A 14,998-nucleotide genomic window follows, 5' to 3' on the forward strand; every position below is an offset into this window, starting at 1 on the left:
GCGTTGTACAATTCTTAGTGCTGCACGGTACTGCGAGAGAGCTCTTTTACTTCCTCTGCTCCGTACCCTTCTCCACTCTTCTACCCCGTTTTCATTTGTGTGCTTCTCCAACACGGAGTTCATTAAATCAGCACTACTCTCGCTCCCCGAGTCCGACGCATCGCTTAATTCGTATTTGTCGTCCTTGGATTGCGGCTCAGTCCTCCTCTTTACATCGTCCTTATTACAGTCAGGTAATGAGTCGTTCATCTTGGTCGTACGACCACCTGCCCGACAAGGCGGGCTCAGCGTTCCAGTATTATATACGGGGAAAGAAACGTACGCCACAGCAGCGCCCCTTACTGTGGTAAGGCCATTAATACTTCCCGAGGTGGCCCGGTATCGGGAAGGCTCCGTTTGAATACAGCCGAATTTATCCCCTGGCTGCAAATCGTCCAATAGGCACGGTCCGCATAACACCCTGGATTAGGGGGTTGGCAGTTCTTGGTCACCGACATCCCGCCGCCCTCGTATGAGGCGAAACGGCGTAGATGTCAGTCCTAAACAGCTCCGCCTCATAGTTGGGCGCTATGGAGTTCGGCTAAGCCCTCACACCAACGACAAGGTGCCTACCCTAGTGAGGGCTTCTTTATACTTAACACTGAAGAGACTTTCGACCTGCATATAACAGACAACGCATGAAATAATTGAACTACAAAGAATACACCTTGACAGCGTTCCTCGATATTGAGGGGCCTTCAAGACAGTTCAAACGCAGGCCGTCTGTAGGGCACTTATGCGACATGAGACCCAAGACTGGGGGTAAGCTAAACAAGAAAGTAACTTGTCCTATTCACAAGAAAAACAAGACCTCCCTGCTATAACTTACCGTAGCACAACGATAAATCACTCATCAGAAGTCAAATATCTCGACATTGTACTAGACTCTAAGTTAAGCTGGAAAAAGAACCTTGAAATGAGATCAAATTAAGCACTTGCAGGAAGAGACTATACTTACAAAAGGGCTTTCGGAAGGAACTGGGTACTGCCACTGCATATCTTGCATGGCGCGTACAACACAGCGCTCGACCGATACTAACGCATTGAGCTCATGTATGTTGGAAGGCGCTAGAAAAAAGCGCAATCAACGTAGGGTTGGGGACGTGCAAAGGCTAGCATGCCTGGGTATGTCCGATGCTAAAGGGTAATAAGCAGCGCACGTTAGGAAATGATAACGTAATTTTTCACTTGATACCTCTACAAGTGTTCGCGCAGGGATTGACCGCAAAAAGGAGTGCGCCTAAGAGAATTCAATATGTGGAAGTCAACTGTGTACGGGCACTTGACAAGGGGACGATTAAAGGGAGTAAGAGCTGACCTAACATCCGACAATGACCATATTACGGCGGTTTTGGACGTCCAGGTGGAGATCATGAAATATCCTTCAAGGTAGGAATTTGAGTAAGGCATAGTTAGGGTAGGGGCATTCGAGTCTACATAGACGGCTGGAGAAAAGGGACCATGAGTTGAATTTAGCTCAAAGCAACTGCAGGTAAATCATAAAGACCTTCCAATGTATGCATATCCACCGGGCCGAGGTTTATGCCAGTCTGGCATAGTTTAGGAGATCTTCAACTCCTACTTAAGTTCATCAGAGAAAGCAAGTGGTTCGTTGAGAACCACTAGGAGGTTATCTGAATGGATGAATGTGCCGCCACATGGTAATCACTGAGTGCACTTAAAGTAGCCAAAAACGTCTCCAAGTGGAAATGTAGAAAATTTCCAGGCACGCCTTCTTAACCTAACCAAATGCACTTCTCTGTTATTACTCATATACATACAAACATTCTTATAAATATTTGATTTCATTTGCGTTGTTGTGTTAAAATTCTATCCTTATCTTTGTACAACTTAATTCTATAGCCTTTTTCGAGCTCACCTCGGCTCCTTTCACGCCAAAATTTTTGCAGTTGCTGCCCTGGCCTTAATGGTGCTTTGTTTAGTGCACTTGTCCCATTTTCTATTTGTTTTTTTTATGTTTTATGTTTTGCTGTCGGGCGGAAATTCAAGAAATTTATTGGCTGAGCCAATTTTACTTTTTGGCTGAGCCAATTTTACTTTTTGCGTTTTCCTTGAAAGGTCTGTAACTTCTTTTGGTTCGTGGGCGTGCACCGTCGATTGCTCAGCACCGCGTTAATCTACTTTCTTTATTTTCTTTGCGTTATTTTTTCGGTTCTAAATATATATTACTTCTCTCAACCTTTATTTTATCTTTTAAAGATTAATGCTAAATAATCTTATTTGAATATCGTAAATTAGCTTTGGGTATGTACTTCATTAAAATGAATATCATTTAGGCTGAGGTTGGTTTGATGACAATTTTCAATTGCAAGTCGACTGATTTTAGAGCTCGAATTCACATGAAAGAGTAAATTTTAAGACTCTTTTAAGTCATTAAGATTTTAAGGCATCATTTTAGAAAGCAATAAGTACCTTCCAATATTGTGTATCTATATACAAGCTTGAACTCTGCTGAAGACGCAGCGTATCCTCCGACTTAATCACGCATGGTGTCCATACTTTGAATTTTGGTATCGTGGAGATCTGCACTATTTTCACCACCTTAATTCGCGGTCATGCTGTACCTTTGGAGATTGGGAACCAATTCCTTTAGCCACTGCAAGCTCGTGATTGTGCCGCCCATCTGAATCAAAGTTTGGAAGGAGCTTGCTTGGTTCTTTCCACATCATCTTAACCATTAAGTTAGAGACTACCATCTTTTAGTGACTGCTTTGTCACATAACTCATTCTGTCAGGGGCAGACGGAGTCTTGGTATTACTTGCCTTTGGCGCCTCCAAAAAAGCCGAAGTTTTGGCATTATCTCCCTTTGGCTTATACTCTTCTTAAACATCGGTTGTTGGTAAATCGCCACATTTCACGTCTTCTCTCTGACTTGCACCTTTCGAGGATGCTGCTTTAGCGGTAATTACCACCTCGCTATGGGACCCATCTGTCTTACAGATTTAGACCCACTTGCGTTGCCAAGCAGGCTGGTCGCCTTCAGCGGAACTGTGCCTCTTCATTGTGTCGTGCGAAGCTTCTTCCTCCTCGAACCCGTTGCAGTACCAAGTTTTTCTTGCTGCAAAACTCTTCAATTTCTTTTGACGAACATCTCCATGCGCTTACTCTCCAGGTCTGTTGGGTTGGCCACTGCTTCCAAGGGTTGGATAATTTTTGGTGCTACACGATGTTGTGATACAGCTCTCTTACATCCTCTGCTTGCAGACGCCTTGCAGATGCCGTTCGGAGTCGGCAGTAAACAAGTCGGTCCTGTCCCGCCAATTTGTAGGAAAAATTAAAAGGAGCACGACGCAAATTGGAATAGAAGCTCGGCCTAAAATCTCTTCGGAGGTTATCGCGCCTTACATTTTTATTTTTTATTTTGATCTACTTTCACTCCTTGAGTCCGACGCATCGCTTTTATCGTCCTTGGCTTCCGACTCCCTTCTCCTTATCTGTATTAAAACAAGTTTTTGAGTCGTTAATATTGGTCGTCCGACCACCTGTAGGACAAGGTGAACTCAGCGGTCTAGTATTAAATATGGGGAAAAGCTGTCCGGTACAGCAACGTCACTTACTGTGCAGGGCCATCGTTACTTTCTGAGCGGTTCGGTATCGGGAAAGCTCCGTTGGTATAAAGCCGAATATATGGCTTGGCTGCAAATCATCCAATAGACATGGTCTGCATAATGCTTTGGAATAGGGGGCTGGCAGATGCTAGAAGCTGAGTAGAAGTTCTATTATGCTTGCTGCTTCTTGATTTTATATCTGTGTCACTCCTAATAGCGGAGTTCTCATAGACTTAAGAGCGCATAGCGTGCTGAACTCAGTGCTTAGGTACTTTCAAATTGTGAAGTTATGCCAAAATTTTGAAGTAAGTCCTTAAAATTTTTATTACAAGTCCAGCGAACTTAAAATTTGGATTTCATCCGAAAATTCGGAGTAACTCCGAAGATTTGCAAATTGATCGCAACCAACGCCCATTAATGAGGAATGGGTATTAACGAACTCTAAAGATCGAAGACGCTCGAAAACGTACATATACATATAAATGAAAAAACAAATGGTTTTTTTATAGAAATATAAAACATTAAACTCCGAAAATGTTTTGAAACATTGTACAAATACATCAAAAATAGGAAGTCATGCACCAAAAACGGATAAAGATCTAAAACTTGACGTTGCTTTAAAATTCTCTCTCCAAATTCGGACATGTTCCAGATATTTGGAGTAACTCCTAAAATTTGGAGACACTCCGAATATAAATGTCGATGCTTGCCAACGATCTCTAGAATTTCTAAATTATTTTCAAGCCCGAGAACTAATAAAATATTTTTTAGTTTCCAAAGTTAAATTAAAGCAGTGTTTGACAGCTTCTAAGACACGTTATTATTTAAAAATTTGTTAAAGTAAAAGAAAGTGTTTCTATCGGAACCCGCCTATGGAAGCAGAGGTAGAGGGCGGCCCCCACTCCGTTGGAAGGACCAGGTGGAAAACGATTTGAACTCCCTTGGTGCGACCAATTGGCGCCGGTTGGTTGAGCGAAGGAGCGACTGGCGCGCCTTGTTGGACGGCCATAACCGTTTAGACGGTTAAGCGCCAATTAAGTAAGTAAGTAAGTAAAGTAAATGTAAAATTCGCTGTTGCTATAGAAAATACTGTTCAGAGCATAACGTCGAAATTGGAGTCATTCCTTAAGTTAAAATTATGCACAAAATTCGGAGAAGCTACGAATGAGCGGAGAGTGAAGGAAGAGAGAGAATTCGATGGTCATATTGAGAGCAAAGGAAGCGGGCGGAATCGATTCCCAAAAAAGTGTTTGCAACTTTGTGAAACCTGCCCTTTCGGCATCCTGAGAGTAATTTCCGCTTCTCATGCCACCCTTTTTTTGTATTTATTGGGTTTGACATTTGTCTTAAGGCTGGGTTTCTGACTAGTCCTATACTCACCATGGGGAAAATATTTGTGTCCATTCAATTCCTAGGAAATAAGCAGGGAACACACCTACCTCGATGGGGTCGTTGGAAATCTCTTCTGTTTACTATTGGGAACCCCTTACCGTCTATGAAGAAGGGAAATGCCTACCTAGGAAGCTTGCCTGGAGTGTTGCGGTTAGCCCTCATACACGCAGCTGCATATAAAATAGTTAAGAGTTCGATTGATAAATAACTCCTCATTAAACTGGTTTAGCATGAAATTCGGAGTAAAAATTTGTAAATCGATGCAGGTGAGTGGTTATGTTTCGTTGAAATTGAAGCTATTTTCCTAATTTCAGTGATAAAAAAAAAATCCGAAAAAAAATTCTAAATATCTGTTCGCACATCCCTCAAATGAATTATTAATTCTATATATGAACTCATGAAATTCTAAGTCAATCGAAAATAATAAGTTAAAATTAAAATTAAACAAAATTTTTTTAACTACTCCTAAATGTATAAATTTTTATGAAACAGTGTTTAAAATATCTCACAATTAGAATTTATTTAATACATTTGTAGATATCCGAAAACGCTCTTTAATTTCGGAGTTTATCATTAAAGCTGTAGTTATTTTTGAATTTCGTAGTAGATCCCAAAAGATCGAAAATCGTTCGTAAGCGTATTCTTGTATCTGAATTCAAGAAATTCGAAATAAATCTATCACGTATGAAAATGAAGACGAATTTCGCGAGTTACTTCGAAATATATAAATATTTACGAATCAGTATTTAAAATTTCTAGAGTTTATTTATTATTTTATATAGCTCCGAAATTCGCTACTGCTTGCTTTGGAGCTATTCATGAAAACTCCGGTATTTATTTATAAATAGTCACGAAATTTGTGGTCACTATAGAAAAATACCCTTAACATTTTTATTAAAACTCGAGTTATCACTTAACCATGCAGTCATACCAAAATTTCGGAGTAACTCCGAAAATTAAAAAAATAGTTCGTTGCCTCTAGGATGAAGGATAATTTTTGTAAATCAAAATTCGGAGTAGAATGACGAAAAAAAAGCCAGTAACGTGAAATATATAAATTTGTGGACTTTTGTATGAAGCAGCGTTTAAAATCTTTCAAAATTACTACTACTAAGTTCTAGACATTTGTAATTAGTTACGACATTCGTTGTCTCTATTGAAATGGATTATCTAATAACTATAAAGTCACTAGTTTTACCCGGCGTCCGTTGTAACGCCCGAGATCGAATGAATGTTTCGTTATTTTTTCTGTTTTGTTTGTTAATTTATTGTTCTCTAAATTGAATTGAATTTTGTAGGTATATTTGTTGAAATTTTCTGTTAAAACATTTTATTCTTGTATCTTATTGTAATGCATATGGGTACACAATAGTTTTGGTTTATTCGTTCGGTGCAAAGATAAACACATTTTTTGGTGTTCCAACTCTAGAGCAAGCAACATATACCTGGCCATGGGAAAAGCACGGACTCTCTAAATTTAAGCCTGCTACAGTAAGCGATTGTCCTTGTGCTTTGTTGATTGTAATTGCAAAAGCAAGGCGTACAGGAAACTGTAAGCACTTAAAATTGAATGGCAAATCTGTAGGAATCATTGAGAGCTGTGGTATGAGCATTCTTTAGGGTTAGGGATTGACCTCATATAACTCCTTATTGAATTTCACTGATCTGGCATGTATATCTTCAAAGTTATGCAGTACCAAAAATTCCATTTATATGGGAGGTGCCACGCCCCTTTTATAATCGAAATTATTTTTAGCCTAAAACCTTCCCGTTGATCGAAGGAACGCATAACCAAAATTTGGTGATGAATGTAGTGTGGGAAATACGTTTCCATAGCAAACATACACACAGAATTTGATTTTTTTATATAAATTCATACCTAAAAATCGGTGTAACTTCGAAAATTCATTCAAATGCCTCCAAGAAAATTTGCTGTATTTGTAAATGAACTCTAGAAATTAGAATTTACTAGCTAGAATATAAAAAGATAATAAACATATCTTTATAACTCCAAAATATGTATATAAACTTGTATGTATGTACATATATACAGGTTTAAAAGTTTCTGAAATAAGAAGTTATTTAAAAAATTATGTATTGGTCCAAAATGCGCCGTTGCTACTAAAAACATCTTAAAATTCGAAGTTATTCAACGAAATTGGAGTTAGTCCCCAGCTTCGGAGTCGTACCCAAAATTCGGGGTAACTCCGAAAACTTCAAAGATCGCTCGCAAGCCTACCAGGTGACCGGCTGTGATTGCTAAAGATCTCCAAAAATTCTAATTAGCTCGAAATGTTCTAAATGTGTATTATTTAAAAATTGAAAGGAAGGGGGAAATAAGAGAGTTTAATGTTGTGATGAATGCTGGCATAACTATGCTGTTAGTAAATAATTACAACAACAAAAACAGCAAGCAGCTACACTTATGTACAAGGCAGCGAAGAATATTCCACACACATAACCAGCAGCTCGAAGTGAAGAGATATCTCGCATACACACATGTAGTCATCAGCTAAGAGCAGAAGTTTTACTCACACATTCCCACGCATATAGCTAAATAACCAAGTATGCGATACAACTGTTCCATGCTAGTGAAAAGTGTAGACCTTATGAGAAATATGCGAACGAGGCAACAGAGAGTATAAAAGTAGCGCAAGCTGAGGAATAACTATTCAGTTTGACTTAAACACGCTAGTAGTGAAGTTCTACTCCCAAAGTAGTCCAAATAAAGACCATTTTGCAATACTGAATAAGCGGAATTTCCCAAAATGCGTTACAATATTTCCAGCATACTTTTCCCCAACAGTTTGCAAGGTACTTTACAAGCACAAACCGTTCAACTATATACTTTCACAAATAAAAATTCATTCAGCTGATAAAAAACTGTTCAAGTGCATTTAAAAATAAATGTTAACAAATCGCACTAAAAGTGCAAAAAATAGGCTAGGGAGCGGTAGCAAGAAGTTGTTATCAGAAATTGAAATATTTTTCATGTAGCAAACATTTCAAGCACCAATTAGACTATTAAAGTTAATACAAAGTCATTAGAAATTTATTATATAGTAAATATTGATAGCAAGTAAATAAATATCGGCAATATTACTTACCACCTTCTGGTTCTGAATCATCTATATATATCATATTGTTGTTGTCTTTCTCGAGCTTATGCTCACGTAGTCGGGTACCTATTTTGATGATTTTTGCTTTGAAAACCGGTACCAAAGGAAAAGTTTCTCTTCACTATCTCTTTCTATCTGCGAAGAGAGTTATTAGCCGGGTGCAGTGTTAAACAACCTTGCTCTTGCTTGCGTTAGGAATTCGTTCAAGGTATTGCAGTTGGCAATTGGGTATTTAATTGACAAGCTGTTGAGTAATCATTCAATTGGCACTTCACACTTTGTTATCAACAAACTTTTCACAAATAAAATTTAATTTTTGTTCGCATTTTTATTTTTAGACCTTTATAATAGCACTTGAGACACTTTTTTGTGATGATTTTTTTTTTAATTTCAATTGAAAATTTTTTTTGAAATTTTTTTTTTTAATAAAATTTTTTTTGTGACAGCGATCTTTCTGTTGATTGCTTGCTTATATTATTTATTGCTTTATTTTCACCACCTCTTTTGCTTTTCTTTGTATAATTATTTTATAGTTAGCACCATCAGGTTGCCCATTTTATTTTATTGTGAATCTTTTGCAAGCGATTAAGCAAAATTTTCTTTTCTTTGATTAGTATACAGAGTATTGACTAGAATTCAATATTTTTATTGTTGTTGCCGTTGGTATTTTTATTGTTATCGCCTTTGTGGTTATTATGGTGTTGTACAATGTATAGATTTCTGGTTTTTTGACGCAAGAGAAAATTCTTTTTCTATAATCTTTGTATATTTTTTTCAATATTTTTAATGCAGCATAAATATGTACGCGGACACATTTATAAATTTTTTTTTCAATTTTCGTTTTAGTATATTTTGCGTTTAATATTTTTGACCACACAATTTTAGTGGGTTCCCTGTGAAACTGCAATAAAAGGCGATTGGAATTTTTGAATAAAATTTTTTTGTGTTTAATATTTACTCCCACTTTGCTTTTTTGTTTACACAATTTTTATTTTTATTTTACAAAAATTTTAGCCAAATAATTTTTAATAGCGTTCATGCGCTAAAAATGTTTGAACATTTGTCGAAATAGCTTATGACATTATTTTGCGAATTTTTCAGCACTCCGAATTTTTTGGAGCACGTTAAGCAAACATGTTGATGGAAAATACTTAATTTTTTTAATTTTTTACAGGCACTCCGAAAGTCTCCGAATTATTGTGATGCAAAATGTTGGGTTTTTTTATTATTTTTTAATTATTTTCAGATACTCTGAAAGTCTCCGAATTATCGGACATAACAAAAAATGACTTTCCTAAATTGTTTATATATTTTTTTGCGCATCAAAAGTGGAGTGAGCATCGTTTTTCCCAAAATATTTTATGGTTTTTAAAATTTTTACATAGCTCAGAAAATCTCCAAAAGCAAAAAATTTTGATTCACTAGAATGTCGAGCGCTTTAAAAATGTCAATTCGTTATATTTCAGCGAAAATCTCAAAGTATTTTGATGTTTTTTAATATTTTTGTGCATCCTATATTCTCCGAATATAAAAATTGTGATTCAATAGAAAGACGGGCTAATTAGAAATGGAAATTCGCTACATTTCGCTCATGATCCCTGAGAGTTTTGCTGTCTTTCAATATCTTTTGTCCTCTCCGAATAATAAAAAGTGCCTTCTGAACTGCTTTTGCTTTTTGTGCACCTTAAGAATGAAGAAGTCAAAGGTTGACCTAAAATAACTGACGAGTTTTTGTGTTTTTTAATATTTTTTGACCTCTTCGAAAATCGTCCAATTAGCAGGTATTATAAACAAAAGCCCCTTCTATTTTTTAAGAATTTTTACTAACTGAAAATGAAAGAAGAACCATTTCACTTCGAATCTGTAAAAATTTTATGTTTTTTAATAATTTTACGGCACTGCGAAATTCTCCGAAAAAAAAAAAATTACATTTAATTAATGATTTGCTCTTTATGAATGAAGAAATCAACATTTGACCTAAAAAACCTGATAAATTTCTTTTTGCTGTAAAATTTTTTGGGCACTCAGAAAATCTTCCTGTTCACAAGTAAACAAAAAAATCCTTTTTAATTTTTCAAAAAATTTTACTGACTTCAAATTAAAATATGAACTTTTCACTTGAAATGACTGAAAATTTTATATATTTAAAATATCTTTTCAGCTCTCCGAAAATCTCCGAATTGCCAACGAATAAAAAAAAATACTTTCAAACTGCTCACGGTTTCATAAAACAAAAAAGTTTGATTAATTTGAAGCTTTGGACAAGTATCAAGGACCGATGACAATGCAATAACTTGATGGTGGGGTGACATAAGCTCAAAGGACATAAAGTCAACGAACATAAGATCAATTAACGTTGTTTAGAATGACCATAGGGTTAGTTGAAATTTTGAACACGTATCAAGGACCGATGACAAGGCGATAATTTGATGATGGGGTGACATAGGCTCAAAGGACATAAAGTCAATTAACCTTATCACTACTTCAAATGGCAACAAATTTAATTGAAACTTTGCGCACGTATCAATGACAATGCAAAAATTTCATGGTGGGGTAATATAAGGTCAAGAAACATAAAGTCAATTGACCTTATGATCACTTCATATGGCCATAAGTCTAATTGAAACTTTGCACACGTTTCAAGGGCCGATGGCAATGCAATAATTTAATGGTGGGGTAACATAAGATCAACGGGCATAGGGTCAATAGACCTTATTTAGAATGACCATAAGGTTAGTTGGAACTTTCCCAACGTCTCAAGGGCCGATGACAAGGCAATAATTTGATGATGGGTACACCTAAGCTCAAATGACATAAAGTGAATTAACATTATGACCACTTTAAATGGCCATAAGTTTAATTGAAAATGTGCACACGTATCAAGGACCAATGAGAATGCAAAAATTTTATGGTGGGGTGACATAAGATCAGTTAACCTTGTGAACACTTCAAAGGGGTTATAACGCCAATTAAATTTTGTTTTAGGTAATTTTATTTTGAGTACATTATTTATGGCGTTTGAGTAAATTATTTATGGGGAATCATTCCACTGATTTTGATGATGGAGAAAATTATACTAGCTGCAGAACTTAACCGATCTGAAACATTGATATGATTGGCGTGAACACCCACGCTGTAAGTTCGTCTTATTCGGAACTGGAAAAAGAAGCGGTAAAGAAGGGTTTGATGGTAAATGAAGATAAAACGAAATACCTGATGTCATCGAGCAAAGAGGCAGCGCCTTGGCAACCACGCTACTGTTGGCAGAAATAATTTCGAAATAGTAAAATACTTCGTTCTATTTGGGAACCAGCATTAACACTAACAACAACTTCAGCTCTGAAATCAAGGGAAGAACCACTCTTGCCAATAAATGCCACTTTGGACTAGGTAGGAAACTGAAAAGTAAAGTCCTCTCCAAGCAAACGAAAGTCGTGCTCTACAAGTTAGTTATCGTACCCGTCCTACTATAAGGTGCAGAGGCGTGGACCATTATAACATCAGATGAAGCGGCTCTGGTAGTATTCGAGAGGAAAGTTCTTCGGGAGATTTACGTACCTCTACGCGTTGGCGATGGCGGGTACAGAAGAAGATTTAATGATGAGCTATACGAGCTGAAAGATGACGCTCCGGCCAAGAAAGTGTTTCTATCGGAACCCGCCTATGGAAGCAGAGGAAGGGTGTGGCCCCCACTTCGCTGGAATGATCAGGTGGAAAGCGATTTAAACTTCGTTGGTGTGACCAATTGACGCCAGTTGGCAGAGCGAAGTAGCGACTGGCGCGCCTTGTTGGGCGTACATAGCCGTTTAAACGGTTAAGCGCCAATTAAGTGACTAAGTAAGAATCATTCCACCTTTTGTTAATTAATGTTAAATTTGTGATTAAATGTTATTTTCTAATTTTTACTTCGGTTGGATATAAAAACGTAGATTTTAAATTTTTCAAAACTATTTAGAACACAATTCTAGATAAATTTTTTCGGAGGTTGATTTTTTTCTTCATTCAACTTCATGCTGACACTATGCAGAATAAAATTTTGCATACTCTTCAGATTTTTTATTAAATACCTTTTTTTACTATTTATTCGAATCTTCCTTTGATAATTTAAATTGATTTTAAGCTTTTGAATATTAACATATTTTTGCCTGCTCTTGGATATTTTTTAGCCAAATCTTTACAATTACATACAGTTTTCAAACTTTCACACTTGAAAAACACATTTTTTTTGTTTTTTTTGTTGGTTTGTTTTTTTTTTTATTTTTTTTTTTCCACTAAAACCATATATTTTTTTTCTTTCAAAACACCATACCATTTCCCCATATTTCTATTTCTAACACTTTTTCAATCGCTGTAAAACTCATTAAATTAAATGATTCCTGCACCAAAAAATTCAGCAAGAAAAAAAATCTTAAAAATTTCCTCAATATTACTTCATCCACTGGCACACGTTACAAACGCGTACCTATTGAGAAATTAGCACGTTTACGCCGAAATCGAAAAAGAAAAAAAATTAATAATAAGAATATAATGTTCACCCATTTAATGCGTGCCTTTCTCTATATAAACCAACAAGTAAGTTGTATCACGCCAGCCCTTAACAAACGTACGTATGTACGTACAAACGGGTATACATAGCGCGCAACTTGAATTTTTACGTTTGGTACTTAATGAGCAAGCAAGCGAACTTGTTGACCAACAGCTGAGTACTGGCTGGCGAGACATGCATTTCATACACAAAAAAATCTCAATAGTACCGGCATACAGTGATCGATTTGCCCTCTGTAGTGGCGAAAAATTTATATTTTTAAAATTGAAAAAATGTGAGTTTTTTTACTTTTTCGAAACCGGTTACTTTTTTGAGTCCGGTTGTTTTTTACAATTGGTTATTCTTTTGGAACCGCTAACTAACTTCGAAGCGGTAAATTCTTGCAATCAGTTTTTGTTGTACCCATTACTCTCTTATGGTAACTCTTATTTGAAACCAGTTACTTCTATGTCAGCGGGTTCTTATATGGAACCGGCTAATGTTTTATAATTGAGTTCTTATTGGAAACGGTTACTGCTTTTCAGCTAAGTTCTTATTTGGAACTGGTTACTCTTCCGCAACCGAGTTCTTATTTGGAACTGGTTAACCTTTCGTAACCGGGTTCTTATATCGAACCGGTTACTATTTGTATTTGAGTTTTTATTGGAACCGGTAACTCTTCCACAACCGGGTTCTTATTTGGAACCAGTTACTCTTCCGCAAACAGGTTCTTATATGGAACCGGTTACTCTTTGTGATTGAATTCTTATTGGTATCGGCAACTCTTCCGCAACCGGTTTCTTATTTGGAACTGGCTACTCTTCCGCAGATGGATCCTTATTTGGAACCGGTAACTCTTCCGCAACCGGGTTCTTATATCGAACCGGTTAGTATTTGTAATTGAGTTCTTTTTGGAATCGATAACTCTCTGTAGTTGAGTCCTTATTGGAAATGGCAACTCTTCCGCAACCGGGTTCATATTTGGAACTGGCTACTTTTCCGCAAACGGGTTCCTATTTTTAACCGGTTACTCTTCCGCAACCGGTGTCTTTTTTGGATCCCGTAAAGTGACTATGGTTGCTACACGAGAATGCTATGAAGACTTCTACAGCCTCGAAGATTGTAACTTATTACAATTTTTGGTGAAAGAGCAATTATTGAAATGGCTCCCTCGTTTATCGGCACATTTTTTAAGGCAATTTTTTATTTCCCAGATTTATTCCGAATTTCGAAAAAAAAAAATAGCAGCATTTGTTTCCTACGACAACTGTACGACTACAACAAACCAACTGTAAAAACTGATCCCTGATTTTTTGAGAATTTTTTGTGCCGCTAACAAAGCCAACGCAACCACTGTGCGCCAATGGCAACATTGCGCTCCCCAAAACAAATCACATTCGCTCATTGTGGCGCGCTGTATATATACACTCGCCCATACAAAGTTAGTCTTTCACTCGCCGCCGCCGCCTTTATCAGTCCATTACCAATTTTTTTCGTGTTTGCTCATTTTGTTGTTATTTTGAGTTTTTCACAATGTACTACAAACAACAAAAAAAAATTTTGTATTGACGGTTTTTATTGGGCTATTTGTTTGGCTGTTGACTGTTGGTTTTAGGTGGTTGTTGTGTCTGATATGCTTGTTGTTGTTGTTGACAGTTGGTAGTTGCTTGCTGCTATTTGCTGAGCGCCTAGTCATCTTAGCCACGGCCAACGACACACGTTTACAATTTAGGTTGTTTTGACTTGAAATTTGTTTGTCTACTTGGTTGGTTACTTTTTCTTGGGTCTTGCTTTGGTCTGTGTGCTGTATTGTTGTCGTGTTTTTCTAGTATTTGCGCTTTTCTTTGTTTTGTTGGTAGAGTGCTAAAAATATACAGAAAACAATTGTATAGACAAAGCCTGAGCACATGTGAATAGAGGAATTAGAGTTGTTCGATTTTAAATGAGTAATGGGGAAGTACATTAGGGTGTATTAGAAAAATTTGGCGTGCACTTGAAATTTTGTTGGTAAGTTGCGTTTGTTTTTTCTTATCACAATCGGTTTGCTCTTGCCCTCCATTCCTTTCCATAAGTATAGAGGCACAACTAAACATTTCAAGAGGGGAGCCCAAAAGGGTAGTCAGTTCTGCCAGACGTACGTCGTTTTAATTTTGCTCTCAGTCTCCCACAATCATAAAGAGAGAACATTCTCATTCTCAGTTTACTTAGCTACCATTTCCAACTTAGTAACTTTTTTGTTTGCTGAAATATATACGATTGTTTTTTAAAAATACGTCTAAGAGACGTATCGTTATCTTTTACGTGACTACAAATTTTATATGCAATTTTTGCCTAAAATGGAAATTTTAGCTAA

At 36.7% G+C, this 14,998-nt stretch overlaps 1 protein-coding gene across 10 annotated transcripts in view; it reads right to left on the reverse strand.

Annotated features, from left to right (window-relative positions):
- The window catches only part of sqa (spaghetti-squash activator), a 282,797-nt gene that overhangs the window by 186,184 nt on the left and 81,615 nt on the right, over positions 1–14,998 (reverse strand). For 4 of the 10 annotated variants that reach the window (XM_067771746.1, XM_067771748.1, XM_067771742.1 and 1 more), the window contains exon 2: positions 8,109–9,021. In XM_067771746.1, coding sequence (XP_067627847.1) covers positions 8,109–8,142 — 34 coding nt within the window. In that variant the 5' untranslated portion in view covers positions 8,143–9,021. Of the gene's footprint in view, positions 1–8,108; positions 9,804–12,187; positions 12,424–12,655; positions 14,102–14,998 lie in introns of those variants that run through there. The other 6 variants (XM_067771745.1, XM_067771741.1, XM_067771740.1 and 3 more) reach the window with 6 other exon arrangements.

This window comes from Eurosta solidaginis, chromosome 3, assembly GCF_040869045.1.
Source record: "Eurosta solidaginis isolate ZX-2024a chromosome 3, ASM4086904v1, whole genome shotgun sequence".
NCBI classification, from domain to species: domain Eukaryota; kingdom Metazoa; phylum Arthropoda; class Insecta; order Diptera; family Tephritidae; genus Eurosta; species Eurosta solidaginis.